General features: G+C 50.2%; 1 protein-coding gene across 9 annotated transcripts in view; it reads right to left on the bottom strand.

The window, feature by feature from the left end:
* PRKDC (protein kinase, DNA-activated, catalytic subunit) overlaps positions 1-18,232 on the bottom strand; it is a 150,002-nt gene that overhangs the window by 44,347 nt on the left and 87,423 nt on the right. For all 9 annotated transcript variants that reach the window (XR_003793604.1, XM_029223258.1, XM_029223263.1 and 6 more), the window contains 13 exons: positions 16,942-17,076; positions 16,572-16,691; positions 14,563-14,706; positions 13,134-13,285; positions 12,501-12,632; positions 11,434-11,545; positions 9,511-9,635; positions 9,254-9,403; positions 8,015-8,188; positions 7,407-7,505; positions 6,196-6,403; positions 4,146-4,335; positions 3,127-3,345 (listed from right to left, as the gene is read on the bottom strand). Coding sequence is in view for 8 of the 9 variants with exons in the window: in XM_029223258.1 (XP_029079091.1) it covers positions 3,127-3,345; positions 4,146-4,335; positions 6,196-6,403; positions 7,407-7,505; positions 8,015-8,188; positions 9,254-9,403; positions 9,511-9,635; positions 11,434-11,545; positions 12,501-12,632; positions 13,134-13,285; positions 14,563-14,706; positions 16,572-16,691; positions 16,942-17,076 (1,960 nt within the window). In the remaining variant the exon portion in view is untranslated. The remainder of the gene's footprint in view (positions 1-3,126; positions 3,346-4,145; positions 4,336-6,195; positions 6,404-7,406; positions 7,506-8,014; positions 8,189-9,253; positions 9,404-9,510; positions 9,636-11,433; positions 11,546-12,500; positions 12,633-13,133; positions 13,286-14,562; positions 14,707-16,571; positions 16,692-16,941; positions 17,077-18,232) is intronic.

Here is an 18,232-nt window from a genome sequence, read left to right as displayed (position 1 = left end):
AGCACCCGGGGACAGCGGAGGGGGCTCGGGGACGCGAGGTTGGGGCAGAAACCCTGGGGGCCGTGAGGACTCCTGGAACCCGGGGCCGCCCTGGCACCAGGCCCTGGGCCTGCAGGCAGGAGGGTGGAGATCTGGCCTCTAGGGGACCAACCAGCACAAAAGGGGGGCTTCTGCGCCATGGTGGAGGCCAGTCAGCACACACCCAACATGCAGCCACCCCTCCAGACACTGCTTATCGCCCCGGCTGGAACACAGCTAAAGCCGGAAGCCACCAGTCGCTTGAGGAAAGCTTCAAATAGGAAAAACAGAACCAAACTATAGCAAAACAGCAAAAGCTGAAAGCAGGCCGTCTAGGAAGGAAATTCAAATAATGATCATTTATCAGAAAGAGCAGAGTAGATATTGCAACAGTGGACCGATGGGATGTTCAGAGACCAAAAAGGCTCATGGAAACTAAAAACAGGATGTCATCACTTGAAAGCATAGGTTAGAAGATAAGGTTAAAGACATGCCCCAGAATAGAGAACGAAAAGGGTAAAAACAGGGACTTCCCTGGTGGTCCAGTGGTAAGAATCCACCTTCCATGGCAGGGGACGCAGGTTCGATCCCTGGTCGGGGAACTAAGATCCTACATGGCGGGGGGGGGGGGGGGGGGGGGGGGGCGGCAACTAAGCCCACGTGCCGCAGCTAGTGAGCCCACGCGCCTCAACAAGAGATCCCGTGTGCCTCAACGTCCCACATGCCACAACTAAGACCCAACGCAGCCAAAATTTAAAAATAAATTAAATAAATAAATAAATAAAATATATTTTTTAAAAAGGGTAAAAACAGAAAATTAGAAGGCTAATCCATTAGGTCTGATAGTCAAACAGAATCCCAAAAAGAGAACACTGACACTTGGAAATCATCATCAAAATAATCCACGGGAGAGGACGGAACCCTTTTCATAATGGAAAAGAACACGAAAAAGAACGTATATACACACACATATATGCGTAACTGAATCACTTTGCTGTACAGTAGAAATTAACGCAACGTTGTAAATCAACTATACTTCAATAAATTTTTTTAAAAAATAAATAAAATAAAATGTCTAGAGCAATGAAAAACAAAAACAAAACAAACAAACAAAAAAAATCACCCAAGCAAAAATATTCCAGAACTGGAAAACAGGAGTTAGCAGCCTGAAAGGGCCTTCCTCAAGCCCAGGAAAATGGACTAAAACAGACCTGCACCTAAGGACCCTTTTGTGACGTTTCCTAAAACTGGTCTGAAAGAGAAGATCCTGAGAGCATCCCCAGAGTAAAGACCCTGTCCTCACAAAGGACCATGACGAGGCCACACCAGGCTCCTCAGAGCCCAGAGCTCTGTCCCCACAAGCACCAGTGCCTGCAAAGCAGTGAATAGCATCGCGTCACAAGAGCCACCGCGCTGACCCCTACCCTGGAAGGTCTCCGGGGAGGTGCCCCCCAGGAAGGAGGACCAGACCGAGGAAGGACAGTCCAAGGCCAGCAGCCTGGACGCAGCACTCGGAGGCTCAAGGGAGATTTCACACAGACAACAGCTGTGCAACTCAGAGGAAACTAGGGGACAAATATGTAGAAAGCCAAACATCTAAAGAAAATAGTCATGTACACAAGAAGCTGCTCCTGTAACTTTGTTTGAGATAATGAGCTAAAAGAAAAAAAGAAAAGAAAAAAAAAGGAAAAGGGGAAGAAAAGAAAAAAAAAAAACCCGAAATGTCCATAAACAGAGTATTGACAGTCTCTTGTATATTCATTCTACTGAATCCTATGCAATGATTTAAAATAAACTTATGCTATGTGTATCAATATGGATAAACAATATTGAACAAAAAGTGTGCATGTAGAAAATAGAAACATTTTATAATATTTTATAAAACATGCAGAGCAATGTCTTACCTTTTTTATGACTATAAGTTATGAATAGAAGTACATAAATTATCTGTGGAAATGAGCTACACAAAATTCAGGACTGAAGATTACCTCTGGGAAGATTATGGAGGGGAGTGAAATACAATTTGGGAGAGTTTTTGTTTAGGGTTTTTTCTTTAACTGAAATAATTGTGGCAAAAGTTAAATTTGGTAAAGCCTGGCTGTGGATACAGGGATGTCAAATATATTATTTTTATTTTGTCTATATCTGAAATATTTCATAATTATAAAAATACAAATATGAAAAGAAGTCTGTTGGTTTAGAAACCTGAATGGCTGACACCTGGCAAATAAAGTTGGTAGAAGTAAAAAAAGAAAAAGAAAATAGTCATACACTCAATACCCTGTGATAGACCATAACGGAAAAGAATATAAAAAAAGAACATCTCTGTGTGTGTAAGCAAGTCACTGTGCCGTACAGCAGAGACTGGTGCAACACTGTAAATCAACTACACTTCAATAAAAAAGAAAGAAAGAAAGAAAGAAAGAAAGAAAGAAAGAAAGTAGCCATTAATACCCAGGAAAAATTACTGCACAAGAAAGGAAAACAGGCCCACGTGACCCCAGCTCAGGCGTGAACTGCTCAGGCACGTGGGTGAGCCCAGGGCTAGGGCACGCGCTTCCCACGAGCGGGTGCAGGGCGGGCGAGGGCTGGGGACGCAGAGCCAGAGAGAGTGACTGAGACCCAAAGGAAAGGGGCAATAAAAACGCCAACCTGAGCTGTAGAAGCCGCACGAGAGACCTGGCCGAGGGCGGATGCCATCGCTTCCCGCGAGTCTGAGGCGGCTGGCCTGTCTGCTGGCTCCCCGCCTGAGCCGGGGCTCCTCCCAGGGCGCCCAGCCCACCCCGTCAGCCTCCTTACCTGCCCCCGCCCCGGCCTCGAGCTGACCGCCTGTGTCCTCCCTCCCCACCGTTCAGGCCTGGCCTGACCCCTCTCCACCCCATCCGGACCTCAACTCTCTGAGGCTCAGCCTCCACGTCCTACCTCCTCTTGTGACCCCTAAACTTCCAGAAAGTCACTAAGCGACGGGGCTGAGCCCACTTTACTCAACCGCTTTCTGGACCCCGAACTGCGCTTCCACAGTGCTGGGCGCCACGCGACGGCCGGGACGCGGGGACAGCCACAGGCTCACGGAGGCGCGCGTTTCAACACACCTCGGCGACCGCCTACCTTTTGTTCCGTTGTCCACCTCGTCCCCTGGGAGGCGCAGCCTTTTCTTCCCAAAGTCGGGTCCCACTGACTTTGGGGCTGCCCCGCGCAACCCCTCAGGCCTCTTGTGGGCAAACAGCAAGGACGAGGACGAGGGCGAGGACTCGGTGGCAGGGGCCGAGCCGTCCCCCAGCGGGTCAATGCTGCCCCCCGTCAGCCAGTGGCAGGAGCCTCTTCCCCCTGCAAACAGGCGTGACAGGCGCGTCAGGGCAGCGGGGACACGCCGCTCGAGAGCAGAGGCCGCCGCCTGGCAGCAGCGACCAAGACGGGAGCCGGCCAGGTCCCCACGGGAAGACCCGGGCGGCGGGCTCCCGTGTCCTCAACGTGAGAAGCGGGAGACATGTCACCTGCTCCTAAGAACGATACTTTGTGTCTGCAACAAGGTACTAAGGTCCGTGATTTCTAGCATCAGTGTCATAAAAGTTCCACACTAACTGTCCAAATCACTCCTATTTCTAGAACCAACAGAATGTGAAGAAATCCCATGAAGGAAAAGCACTGAAGAATTTACATAAAACCACTTGGGGATTTCACTCTACAACTTGTACTCTGCTGATCAAAGGAACCAGCTGACTCGTTTGAGAAAGGAAAGTTTAATGAACTACAAACACAGTAGATGAATTTGGTTTAGCTCTGCTTTGCTTCTGAGGTAATAAGGGGTTTTAAACATGATGCACTAAACGAAACCAAAACGTACTAAGACTTTTCCTGCTTTCTCCAATCAGAAATAACCCTTTTCTTCCCTTTCTTGGCTGTGGTGGACACAGGACGCCCATCGGACTCCACGCTTCTAAGCGCCCAGCATGCCTGCTGGCTGAGCGGCCGTCCCCACCTCCACCCCCAGGACTGTCCCCACGGGACTCCTGTCCCCGCCCACCCCCCGAGTCTGCCCTCCAGGAACTCAGCCCCCCTCCTCCTTCATGTCTTCTTGGGGGGGCCCTGCTGCCCCGACAGCCGGCGCCTCGCGGCAGACGCGTTACCTGCACTCTGTGTGGGTGTGAAGTCGAGCTGCTGCTGGGTGGCCCGGACCTGCCCGGCCAGCCCCCGCCGAGCCGAGAGGGTCCCATCCTGCGTCCGGGTCTGGAGCGCACTCTGGGAGGCCTGGGTCTCCAGGAACATCGGAGTGAGGACCGCGCTCCGACAGCGCCAGTCGGGATCAATAGAATACTCCTGCACACGAGTTTCAGGTGAAGCAGTGGCCCTTCTCAGCAACACTCAAATGCTTTATTTAAAATCTAATGGTCCCATCAGCACATACGTACTATAACTTCATGTGTCTCTGTGAGAAGTAGCTTAAGAACCTTTTCAAACTGAGTTTTAACGGAACAGTTATCTGCCAACTAGACAAGCCCATCAGTCCTGGGGAGGAAAAAACCCTTTCCTACTCCTCCACACTCTGCATCCAGAGGCTCACTCCCACCCTCAGGAAACGCCTCAGCTCCTCTGAGCACCCAGCCCCCACCCGGCGCCCAGACCGCCAGGCGCTAGGGACGCGGGGGTGGCAGGGCGGGCTCTGCTCCAGGAGTTCTGGGCCGAGGGCTGGGGCTGCTGGGCCGAGGCGCCAACGGGGCTGCGCCACCGGGGCTGCTGGGCCGAGGCGCCAACGGGCATCTACGGGGGTGGCGGGAGGGGAGAGAGGAACAGCTACGTGGAGGCTGAAGGGACGAGGGTGCGCCGCGTGCAGAGTGACGCACAGGCACTGGCTCAGGAAGAACGTGCGTGGATTCCAAATAACATCAGGAAGCCAGCACGCTGGTCGTCAGGGCAACGCCGACCAAAGCACAGCGAGACATCACCTCGCACCTGTCAGGATGGCTGTCATCAGAAGGGGGCCCTGTGCACTGCTGTTGGGGCTGTAAGCTGGTGCAGCCACTGTGGAAAACAGTGTGGAGCTTCCTCAGGAAACTTAAAATACAACTACCATACGATCCAACAATTCCACGCCTGTGTATTTATCCAAAGAGAACGAAAACACTAATTTGAAAAGATACAGGCACCCTAGGACTTCCCTGGTGGCACAGTGGTTAAGAATCCACCGGCCAGTGCAGGGAACACGGGTTTGAGCCCTGGTCCGGGAAGACCCCACATGCCGTGGAGCAACTAAGCCCGCGAGCCACAGCTACTGAGCCCGTGTGCCACAACTACTGAAGCCCGCGGGCCTAGAGCCCGTGCTCCGCAACGAGACACCACCGCAATGAGAAGCCCGCGCACCACAACAAAGGGTAGGCCCCACTCACCGCAACTAGAGAAAGCCTGCGCATGGCAACAAAGACCCAACGCAGCAAAAAAAAAAAAAAAAAAAAAAAGATACAGGCACCCTAATGTTCATAGCAGCACTATTTACAATAGCCTAGACATGGGAACAACCTAAGGGTCCATCGCCAGATGAATGAATAAAGAAGATGTGGTGTCCGTACACACACACACACACACACACACACACACACAGACACGCACACACAATGGAATACTGCTCAGCCCTGAAAAACAATGACATCCTGCCATTTGCCAACAACATGGATGGACCTTGAAGGCTACAAGAAATAAGTCAGAGAGAAAGACAAATACTGTATGGTCTTATTCATATGTAGAATCTGGAACAAAAAACAAACCAAGCTTATAAAAACAGAGAGCAGGCTGGTGGTGGTGAGGGGTAGGGGGTGGGAGAAATGGGTAAAGGGGGTCAAAAGATACAAACCTCCAGTTATAAAAGAAGTAAGTCCTGGGGTACAATGTACACATGGTGACTGCTGCGTATTTGAAAGCTGCTGAGGGAGTAGAGCTTGCAAGTTCTCATCACAAGAAGAAAATGTGTAACTGGGAGGTGACGGATGTTAACTGGATTTATTGTGGTGATGACTTTGTAATACATACAAACACCGAATCATTACCGTGTACACCTGAAACTAATCCAATGCTATACTTCATTTATACCTCAATTAAAGAAAAGAGAAAGGCATTTAACACTAGTGGACAATGTCTGCTGAGCAACAGGCAGGGAAAGCTCAGATCACAGGGGTGAGAGCTCACCTGAAACTCACACTCCGACAGAGGGTGCTCGAACACGGGACTGCGGAAGTCGGGGCTCACGCTGGTCATTTCAAGCAGAAAATCTGTCGCTAAACTTAAGAAGCGCACTTCTATCTTCGGAGAATATAAGGAATTTAGGGCCAGCAAGCGGTCCAAGGTGTTTGACGGCAACCTAGTTTCGTGGCTCCAGAAGTTCCGAATCATTAATCTGAAGGGCAGAGAGGAAAGAAGAGAAGGAGGCCTGTACGTGTGCCCGGCAGGGAAGGCATCTCCCGCCGCCCCCCCGCCCCCGCCCAGAGCTCAACGCAGGGCAACCATAGGCAAAACTGTGTCAACAGGGTAAGCTGACTTACAAACAATGTATGTGCTGAAGGGGAGAAAGATTCCAAAATGTTAGCATTATTTAGCAAGAGGTGAAACTAGGTGGTGTTATTCTCATCTCTCTTACCTGGGAAGTTTTCAAAGATGAGAATACAACACTAGATATTTGGAAACTGAGAAAACACTGAAAGAAATTACATATATAGTCCTTCATTGCCTTGCTAATAAGACAATTCACTCCAAAGGTCAGTGCTATACAATATTCAAAACATAGTATGAATATAAAATATTCAAACTATTCTGGTTAAAAACCAGATTAGGCTTTATAATTTGTGAAGGTTTAAGAAATCCAAATACAATTTTTAATGAATTAAAAATTCCAGCACAGTTAAAAGTCAGCTGATATACAGAATCATACGAAAAAGTCTACACTGCTCCTTATGCAATGTAACGTAATTAGCCCTCGGGGGGAACAACTGTCCTCTCTCCACGTGTGATCACACTGTAGCATCCTCCAATTTCCAAGGTTTCAAACATGTCACCCGATACTGATACATACAGTGAGACCTCACTCTGGGTTAAACGGGAAACAATAACCCACTTTTTATTACAGATTTCTCATCTTGAAATGCTGTACGTCACGGCACAGCAGAGAGAGTGTGAACCCACGCCAATTTTTCAAGGCTTTTATGTTAAAGTAACGTGTCAGGATTTTTAGGTCTTAATGTGATTTGAAATACATTTTTATCACACACTATGGAAGCAAGAGGCAGAGAAAATGCTGATACTGCAAATGTGCTTCCAACACCTCTGAAAGACCCCACACTGGCCAAGAACGAGACCCCCTGAGTATGCCCGCCCAGCCCAGCTGTTGCAGGAGGGGCACACACTGAAGGCCGGGATTCTCGTCGGTCAATCCTTGGATCAACACGTCTTTCGCCAACTTGAATACTTCTTGGGAGTCAACATCTGCCTGGCTCTCTGGATCTCTGAGAAAAGTAACAAAATGACAAATGCATTGATGCTCCTTCTGTTGCTTTTGTTCAACCCCAAGAGCACTGTCCAGAATTGAAGAAACAAAACCTGCCTCTTCCCGCGAACTTCCAAACCCACCCTCCGGCACCTGCACCCTGACACGGGCCCGTGGCGCGGCTGGGGGAACAGGGCCACAGAGGCCCCATGAGGAGTGGCGTGGTCGCAGCCCCAAAGGAGGAAACATCCCAGCAGCCCCTTTCCTTAATCTTGTCAGACTGTAAAGGGATAACTATGGAAACAAGTTACACTTTCAGCTCAACCCATAATGCCACGCTCTGAATATTTCCCACAGGTAACACAAAATCAATTAAGGTAAGGATATATTTCAATACACTAAACTTGTTTCAATTATTAATGACATATTTTTAAATACTTTATCATTCATCTTAATCGTTCCAGACTGCTAAAGGCACCCAAACGGTCCCCCAAAGACAGCGCCGTAAACTGTCAGAGCGGAGCTCACCGGTAGTTGTCGTGAACCCACATGAGGATACTGTACATCTGCTCCCGGCACAGAGCGGAGGGGTGAGACAGGAACTCCGCCACAGGGCTCAGGAGTCCCCGGAGCTCCACGGGCTTCAATCTTGCCATCAGCTTGTAAATTATGTCCAAACACACTTTCTGTCTCTCGGCGTCTCTACGGTAAGAGGGATTTTTAAAAACACACAAATTCGACAGTTGTTATTACTAGACTTTCAGATATGACAGTTAACTTTTTCTTTTTTGTGATGTTCTGTATTTCAAAATATGATATTAGGGCTTCCCTGGTGGCGCAGCGGTTGAGAGCCCGCCTGCCAATGCAGTGGACGCGGGTTCGCGTCCCGGTCCGGGAAGATCCCACATGCCGCGGAGCGGCTGGGCCCGTGAGCCATGGCCGCTGAGCCTGCACGTCCGGAGCCTGTGCTCCGCAATGGGAGAGGCCACAACAGTGAGAGGCCCATGTACCACAAAAAAACAAACAAAAAAATATATATTATAGGTAATACTACACTTATATAAAAATTACATTCTTGAAAATAATTATCACGGGCTAGATTATTAAAAGTAAATTAACAACGTGGTATCTTGCCTGGATCCTAGAATAGAAAAAGGGCGTCAGTGAGGAAACTGCTGAATGCAAATAAAGTCCAGCCTTGTTCACAGACATGTACTAACGTTAACTCCTTGGTTGTGACGAACTCACCGTGATTATGTAAGATGGGGAACCTGGTGAAAGGTGTGTGGGAATCCTACGTACTATCTCTTACCTTTTCTGTAAAAATAAAATTATTCCAAAATAAAAAGCTCATTTTCAAAAACCCGGCAATGTTAAACAAAATAAGCTAAACAGAAAGGATGTTACGACTTTAAAAAATGGCTTCAAGTGCTAGTCACCCACTGGCGTGTCAAGCAGGGGGTTAAGTGCAGCCTGGGTCCTGACAGGGTGCACGTCTGCTTCCTCGTGTGTCTTCCTGCTTAAATAAGCACCAGCTGAATGCGCTATACACAGCAGATACTTAGTAAGCACTGAATGGAGAAAATCAGGACACAACGACACGGTTCATCACTATGGGAAAACGTGCACACAGGCAAGACGAGAAAAGACGCAGATGCAGAGGGAACACACACCCACGTAGCGACAACCTACAAGTGCCTTGAGTGGAGGGGAACGGCTGAGCAAAGGGACGTTTTACGAACCAGCTGCATCCGAGGACGCACTCACCTGTGCCTCATGAGCTGCGCGAAACCCCTGCTCTCTAACTGCAGGTACAGGTCCGCCCTCTCGTCTGCACGACACAGCACCACCTCCAGGCAGAGCGTCTTCATCACGCCGTGGGCCCGCGGCAGCAGGAGAAGCACGGAGCTCATGAACCTGGGCAGCGGGCAAGGTCGGTGAGGAGAGGTGGCGCTGACCCCCACCACCACCCCCCATAACCCCCCGCCCCGAGGCAGGAGCAGGGAGGCGGCGCTGACCCCCACCTGTCGGCAAGAGGAGGGAAGTTCTTGGCGGCTCTGTTCAAGCACACGATAAACTTGTCCTCCGCCGTGTGCTGATGCCGCTTCAACTGGTTTACCACCATTTCACACACAGACTCCTCCAGCGTCTGAAAGATTAAGCTTGTCTCAAATACACACCAGGTGGGAACTTCGGTTAAGTACAGCGTCACAAGGTGGAGGCCCCGGGGGGGCTTCTGAGCACTGGGCACCTCCAGAGGCTAGGGGGCTGTGGCCACATGCCAGGCATCAGAGCGATCAAGATTATACTTCCTTCTGACACCAGAACGCTGCCCGCAAGTCACTTGAGAAGCTGAATGAAAACCAGTGACTCAACGGTGCTTAGTGTTCACCTCTCTGGTCAAACCAGTTTCAGAGAACTCGAGCTGCACGTGCCCTGCCCATCCCCCTGCACCTGCCTTCCCCCGCCACAGGTCCCCGGCTCCCCCACAGCCTGTGCCCACCAGGGAGCAAGTGCCCAGCCATAGAACACGGGACCCTGACGGCATGGAACAATGAGGGAGCACAAGGGGTGCTCGGGACCGGAGCCCACGGTCCAGGGGCCAGGCTGGTCAGTGGTCAGAACACGAGTGACCCCTACTTCTGTGTTCCACTCTGCTTTCCAAACTTCTACACTAAATCAATGATGCCATTTTATATTCAGAAAAGAACTATGTAAAACAAGAGGGTTTATCATTCCCATTAAGTTGAAATTTAAGTCATGAGAGATTAAGCCCGGGCTCTGCCATAATGTGCTCCACCCATGGTGAAAATTAAGCGTATTATGTAAATTGAAACCCACCATTAAAGGACATTAGAATCGTATCGTTACAAGATTGTGAATTTGAATACGTTTTTATTTTACAAAAATAGCTAGTAGTCCCGAAAATAAATTATAAGTGAAGTTTGATTTTCTTGGGGGGGGGGCGTTCTATTTCCTTTTAGCTTAATTTAATTTTGCTAAATGTTCTAAATCCAAATAAATGCCTTACTGGTGAAATGGGCAGGGGTCCAATATACTGTGGGCGGCCTTGGTGCCCTCGGGACGCCCTGGCTTCTCCCAGGCCGCTCCTCGCCCTGGCTCCTTGCAGGTGGGGAGGGGACTGGAGACAGGAATTTGGGGACCACGAGCAAAGGCAGTTCTCAAGCCGTGAGGCCGGGGGAGAAGACACGGCAGCGAAGGAGAGGGCAGACTGTCCTGCAGGCAGTGACAAAGGGCCAAGGACTGGTCCAGCGTGCCGTCCTGGGCAGGCTGCAACCCGGCGTCTTGTCACCGTGGGGGACAGCTCTGCAGGCCCCAGCATGCTAAGCCACGGGGGACAGACACACGGTAGTAAGTTACAGCCTGCCATTTCCATACACGGCCCACGCGGTTCTACGCATGTCATAATGATAACTTATGGAGAATGTGTGCCGCACATTAGAGACGCAACCAGGCCCTTCCCACAGTCGTGCAGAGTGGGCAGGGCAGAGATGGAGAGCCCTTCCCCGAGAAGCCCTCTCCTACCCAACAGCTACATTACGTCCAGAAGTACAAGGGGAGGGCTCTAGCCGTTTACTTCGCCCAAACCACAGCAAGGCTCTACCAGGGCAGTTTCTCCAAAAGGGACTCCTGAGGCCAAGTTCAGAGGAGTGAAAGCTGCTTACATACTCATATCCTGATTTTTACAATAAAAAGAAAGTTACCACCTTTACATGCTTTGCCAAGTTTCCAAGAGTCCAAAATAAAAAAAAAAATCACGTCTTTTTAAAACACTGAGCACTGTACATAGTAGGAAAGAGAGTAAAATCGTACTAAATCCAGAATGCCCACTTTGGTTTCCTAGTGTAGAGGCTACAAGTATCAAGGGCCACGTCAAGTCAAAACTGAAAAACAAGTATTTATATAAAAGTGCACAACACACCCACCTTTTCTCTCCCGGTAAGGTGTCGGAGAATGAGTCCCAGAACTTCTGCCGCTGCCGCGTACACCTCTTTATATTTGACAAAGGACATGTTATTGACCAAAGGTTGGAAGTATCTATGACAAATGTAGAAAGTAAATAAGCATAACACCACCCATCCCATTGTCTGACAGAAGCGTATCACGACTTTACTCCCCACGCCCAGAGATGAATGGCACCTGAACAGGGGGCCCAGAACACCTGTGCGGCTCCAGGTGCAGAGGCATAGAAGCTCTGACGGCCGTGGGGGCTCGGCCTGCCGGGCCTGCAGTGAAATCAGCTACGACCTGACCCCGCTAGAGGCGTCTGTACCGCAGGAGAGGGACATCCAGAGACTCGGGGGTGGGGGGATGCTCCCCAGCCTCACGACAGCAGGACGTGAACTCAGAGAAGTCACCTGTCCAAAAGTTAACCACTTCCCGTTGACCCTGTGTTGGGCCGCACGTCCATCCGTGACACCAGGCGACTGGCGCCCCCGGTGCCGCAGAGGCTGACCCTGGAGGACCAACGAGAGAGCAAGAACTTCCAAAGAGACGGGAAATGTCGACAGACATGAACTCGACCAAGTATCCAGCTCTGCACGGACCCCAGCTCCTCTCTGTGCAGTTAGGACTGTCCTGCTAAAGCCCCTCCATGTGGACCCCCCCCCCCGGGCGATGAGGGGCCGGAGGCTGCAGAGGTGGCAGAGCCACAGCGAAGGGCAGCAGGGCCCGGCCACCTGCTTCGTGGTCATGACCCTGACGTGAATGCTCTCCAGAGCTCATGCTGCTTTCAGGAATCAAGGGTGAAAATGTCACTTTAGAAAATAACAAAAAGAGCTAACACTTTGTCCGCCAAAACTACGTGAAAAAAATTACACTAATTTTTGAAAACTCACTTCCCTCATTCACTCCACTAACATATTTCTTCAAAATATTTTTAACATGGGTCCGAGTCCTTAAATTTACCAACATTAAACAATATTCCAGTCTCCAGTCCGATTCAGGTACACTCTAACCAAAAAAAGAAACAAACCGAAAACACGATACTTACCTTACACTTTCTATGCCACATTTTGGGTCGTATGGAGGCAAGTCATTGGCCATTACAATGCCTAATAACTGAATTCCTATGGAATTGTCTTTAGAATTAGGGTCTTTACTGGAAAACTTTTCAAACATTAACCTGAAACATGAGCATAAAGGAACAGTATAACTTGTCACACATAAGAAGCCGGAAGACAAACATAAAACTTTCTGTGTTTAATTTCAGGGTAAGAAATACTCCTTTTCCCACCCTCGTTGTTCACACCCAGGTTGCTCTGCCTTTGCAGCACAGGCACTAAGTACTAGTTACCATCTAATTACTGGTCCTAATCTCCCCTCGGCTGACACCTTTCGGCAGTTTTAGTTTGCCCCAGGTTGTGCCCGGCAGGAATCACCCCTGGGGGGCAGTGAAGGGCAGGGTAAACCCCACACCAGCAGACGATGGCCGCCCAGAGGTGCTTCTAGTAAGGAACGCGGAGCCTGCATTCATTAGTGGCAACATTCCACCTACCTGTAGATTCCACTTCGGATCACATTCCTCCTTCTACCCATGCAAGTAATTTTCACTGTAATGATCGCGCACAACGTGCTAGGTGTAAAAGATCTTTAAACGATATTGCAAAATCTAGTAAATTTATACCTGTAAGGGATGGATAAACAATCCTTCCAGCACTCAACAAGCGTCTTTATAATTTCAAGGTTATGTCGAAACACGGCTCTTTTTTGATGAAAAACGTGTTTCATTAGAAAATGAAGCAATCGATTTGCTAACACTTCATCTTTGGGGACCCCCTAAAAAGGTATAGAAATTCTATGTAAATACGTAGCACTGCATTCTGGGAAAGCATTTTTTGACCCGAAAGTCGATTTATAAAAGAAAGCTGGCATTCAATGAGGAGTCTGCTTCGTGGTTAAAAGCCACCTGTGCGACTGTAACTCGAAGGCTTTACCTAGCGGGCCTCCACCCAGCAGGCGGAGAGGCCACCAGGGCCCTGCAGCACCCCTGCCCCCGCCAGACACTCGTACCCTTCCGAGGGCCTCTGCTGGGACCTCCCTATGGGGAAGATGCCCCCCCCACCCACCCACTGCGTTCCTCCCAACCCCAGGGTCCCACCAAACTGCTGGAGCCTTTCCGCTGGGGCTCCCTCTACCATGAGATGACACCCACATCTGTGCTGGCCCCCTGACCCTTGACCGGGGAGGCTGTCCCATGGGGTACAGGGAATGGGTGTCATGGGGAGGGAAGACGCGCTTCCTCTGGTTTCAGCCTCTTGCTCAGACTATTGCAACGAGCGGTGAAAGGCTCACTGTGACTTTCCCCCTGGCTGGCGCTCTAATCAGCTACCCTGACACCTGGCAGCTCACTCCTAGCCCAGCTGAACGCCTGACGTCTGAATCAACCTCTTTCAATGGCGCCTCAGTTAGACTTGGTTTGCTGCGAAATGAGACGGGCACATCCCGACACAAACACATGGGACAGCTCCGTGGACACATGTTATGTTTAATTAGGGCCATCCCAGGACATCTTTCCATGAGGACTCTGGACACTATTAGTGCTGATGTCTTTAAGCCAGCGGGCAGAGCTCCAGCACACAGACCCACACTGCGTCAGGACTGGCCGGTGCCCTTCTCCAGGGGCACTTCCTTAGCAATCTCAGCCATCACAGGCCACCGTCACACTCTGGGAGTAGGGAGGCTGGCAAGACGAATGCCAGAGGCTCATGACCTCAGTCAGAGGAGGCGTTTTCCGAACCTCACACTCAGGGTCTACAGACGTTTATTTTACACGTACTTTTAATAAACCAATGATCAGTTTCCAAGTTCCTAGCAAGTTAAAGCAATAAGCAAAACAGCACAAACACCTCATAGCTTAAAACTAAAAGCAAGGCTGGAGGAATTAACGAAAGCAGACCGAACAAGACACAACTGAGGCAGTAAAACGAAGCCGCCTGGGACAGCAGCAGCGCAGACGGGCATGACCCAGGCTGGAAACACTGAGGACGGACAGGAGCCTGGATCAAGTCCAGCGCTGCTCTGGGAGAGGACACCAAAGGCGCATCTGCTCTCACCACAGGAGTTGCTACTCCCGTCCATGAAAGAACCGTGGCCACGATCTCAACCACCATGTAGTGGATCCCGCCCCCAACGTTGTTTTCAGAGACCACCAGCTGCAGCAGGGGGCCGATCCAGTGCTTCGCCTGAGGCCGGAAGACCTAGGTGAGAGTTCAAAGGTCACATGTCACAGGAATGCCCTGAGTAACCAAGATGTGAGTTCAGGAACATCATTCTACGTTACGACTCGACCTAAATTCAAAACAGGTGTAAATGCCAACAAGTATGCTGCTTAATTCGATTAGATTCTCAGCTGAAGTCTTTCCTCATGGGTCCTGAAACCACAGCTCAAAGGAAATGGATTCTTATTGATCTGCTCTTTGCTTAAAACCCTTCTGCTATACCTACGCTCGGAGAAATAAAAACGAAGGCATTCTACACCAACCTCTCCCCATCTGAGCAACATGCAGCCCTGGAGGATCCTACTTTTACCGGCTGCAAATGCACAGGGTAAATTAGAAAGGAGAATATAAAAATTAGGTGCATGAGGCTAATTTGTTTTTTCACTTCTTCCCATGCTGTAGAAGTCATTCTGCTACATACTACACATGCCCAAGATCTCTGAAATCCAAAGCATCTCCATATACTAAATTCCATTTAATCTATTTCAGAAATTGCAGACTGAAGTGTAACTCAGACTATCAACCTTCTTCCCCTCTGCCACCTTCTTTTTCCAAATGTTTTCTCATCTACTCTCACAGCTTAAATCTGTGTGGTCGCAAATTGTTTCTGATCATGTACTCCGTAGGTTAAAAAAAAGTTTATACTCTCCACGTATGTCTACTGGCTTATTTATAAATTTAAAATATAAACTTCTTTCCTATATTATTAAATTGTAAGAAAAGGATAAATTTAAGGCTCAAGCTTTAAAAACAGCTGTAAACACAAGTTCTCATCTTTCGTTCCACAGGACAATGGGCCCCCCGCTGTTCCGGAGCTCTGGGAGTGTGCGATGCTGCGGGCCACCTGCAGTGATTCCAGAGGCACCTCATGCCACACGTGTAAGCACAGCTTAGCAGCCCCCTTATCGAACCAAAAACCAGACACCAGCTCCCTTCTGCCAGCCATCAAGTCAGCACCTACAGCAGCACCAGCTGGAAATCATGTGTGAACCCCAAGTACTGTGGGCTGAACTGTGAGCCCCAAAAGGATGCCGAGGTCCTCCTAACTCCCCGTATCTGTAAATGTGACCTTATTTAGAAATGGGGTCTTGGAAGATCGTCGAGTTAAAAAGAAAATCATCAGGGTGGGCCTTAACCCTAAGTAACAGTGTCTTTATGAAAAGGGAAACTTTTACACGAGGCAGGTGTGCACACCGAGGGAGAAGACCACCCACAGGCCAAGAGATGCCCGCAGCCCCCGGCTGGGAGAGGCCCAGTCACAGCTTCAGCAGGAACCACCCAGCCGACACCCTGGCCTTGGGCTTCTGGCTCCAGGGAAAACGGGCTCGTGGTTTCTGTTGCCTGAGCCCCGCAGCTAGAAATCAAGCGTGACCCTGAGGGAGGGGCCCTGCTGCAGCCCCAGGCCAGGCCTCTTCTCCGCTTGAGGGCCTTGAGGGGCTTGCCGTTCGCTGCCTGGGAGGGCCCTCCTCCCAGCCCCCTTCAGCGGCTCCCTCTGCCTTTGCACAGCCCCCTCTCCAATGGACAAACACAGCAATGATATGAGTTACCGGGAATCTTTCCCCACTTTCTTTGCTGCTGTAAACCAGGAAGGCTGGCAGCCATAAGAAAACTGCCAACACATATACTTCCTAACACAGGTCACTTCTAACTCGAAAGAATTTAATTTACGTGTTTTACAAGAAAATGATAGAAGAATGATGCTGCGCAAATAACACAAGTTGGCGAACTGATTCAGAGAATAACGCCATGCTCTGACCCTTTACATCTTTCTTCACTGTGGGTATTTTTTTTAAGTAGATGCATGTAATTGCAAAGAACTTTTAAAGAAATCCTAAATTACTTACTTCCTCTGTATTGATAACAAGCTTGGCTAAGAAGAGACGGATATTTAACGATACTGATGGATCTCCTAGTTTGTCGTGAAGAAATTTCATCCATGGAGGGAGACTTCTTGGCACTGAACCCTGAAATAATACACTCAAAATTACTTCAGTAAGGAAGTGGAACCAAACAGCTTCGTATTTTGACACTATGAGACAACAATGACTGGGCAGGAGACGGGTGACAAGACATCACGTGTCTGAGACGGAACCCGGTTTAGGCTTCGATGTGAACCGCTCGCTCTCAGCGTGACAGGGCGAGCAGCGGTGAGCGAGACCAGGAAGATCAGCGCGCCTGCGAACCCACACTGCAGCCCCGGCTCAGCCCAGGCACCTCTTCTGGCTGAGTGGCCTGCAGCCTCTGCATGTGCCGGACCAGGGCCGCCATGGGGGCCATGCACTCGTGCCGATTTAGCTCGTCCATCTCCAGCTCCAGCACGTCACCTGGGGCCTCGGGGTCTGGACGCTCCTGGGGAGGGAGAGGCCGGTGAGGTGGCGGCCCACAGCGCGCTGCTCCGAGGAGAGCTATCACGCAGGGGACCTCACGTCTCCGCGTGTCCTCGGGAAGTACCCCATCCCCCCGCCCCCAGCCACACTGGCTCTCCTCCAGGCTCGCGCTCAGGTCAGGGTGTCACTGCAGACACCGCTGCTTCGGACCAAGTTCAGTCGTGTGCACCCCGGTGGGCCCAGACCCTCTACATCTTGAGAGCCGCAGCCTGCATCATTCTTCGTTGCCACTTTATGTAGAAAGTAGAGCTACTGAAGTAGAATTATAGGATAAATTTTTACCGATTTTTCTCAATACTTTGAAAAACTTTGTAAACTCCTTAATTTGCCCTAAAATTTCAATCAATAATAGAACAAAACCTTTAAAACATTCTTGATCCTTTTTAAGAAAAAAGAGCAGGAATAATCATTTTATAAGTGTGATGCTGAACTGAGGTTTTACATACACGTATGGTGTATTTCACACACACACAACTGATCTGGGTGGTTCCTAGCACAGATGGCTTCCAAGAAAGAACAGCGTAAGAAACGCTGAGAGCACAGTTTGGATAAAGGTCGGCCTAGGCTACTAAATGCTTGTGGAGAGTGGGCAGAAAAAGGAATAAAAAAGGCCCTAGTGAATTCCGTCATTCTGTCTGCCCTGGTGGCAGTAACTACTCCAGAACATCTCCTCCCAAGACGGACAGCCCTGGACACGTAGTCCTCTCACAACCTCCGTACCCGTGGTGTCTGGCCCCAGGCGATGGGTAACGTCTACAAACTGGGGCAGAAGAGAGAGGCGGGGTGTCACGGGTTAGTGACAGCAGGCTCACTCAGCACCGAACAGTAACCGACACACAACCAGGGTCACGGGAGATGAGAGAGACAGGCGCACCCAGCAAGCCCCCCGGAGAGGTGGGAAAGGAGTGCGTGGCCACGGGCGGCCGTACCTGGGCCCACTCAGCACGTGGGCAGCCAGAGCCACCGCCACGCGAGGGGCCGCTCACGGGGCGGGCTGCCTGCAGAGCTGGGACGGGGCAGGGGGTGGGAGGCGGGGTGGGGTGGGGGGGAGGGTTCCCTCTGAAAGAATGACCAGCGTGAGGTCAGCCCAAGCTAGAAACGGAGTGCTGTGCCGGAAA

The sequence above is a fragment of the Monodon monoceros genome, unplaced genomic scaffold, assembly GCF_005190385.1.
Source record: "Monodon monoceros isolate NGI ecotype Baffin Bay Population unplaced genomic scaffold, NGI_Narwhal_1 Super_Scaffold_14, whole genome shotgun sequence".
In the NCBI taxonomy this organism is placed as follows: Eukaryota; Metazoa; Chordata; class Mammalia; order Artiodactyla; family Monodontidae; genus Monodon; species Monodon monoceros.
Note: the sequence above shows the minus strand (reverse complement) of the source record. Positions and strands in the feature narration are given on the sequence as shown.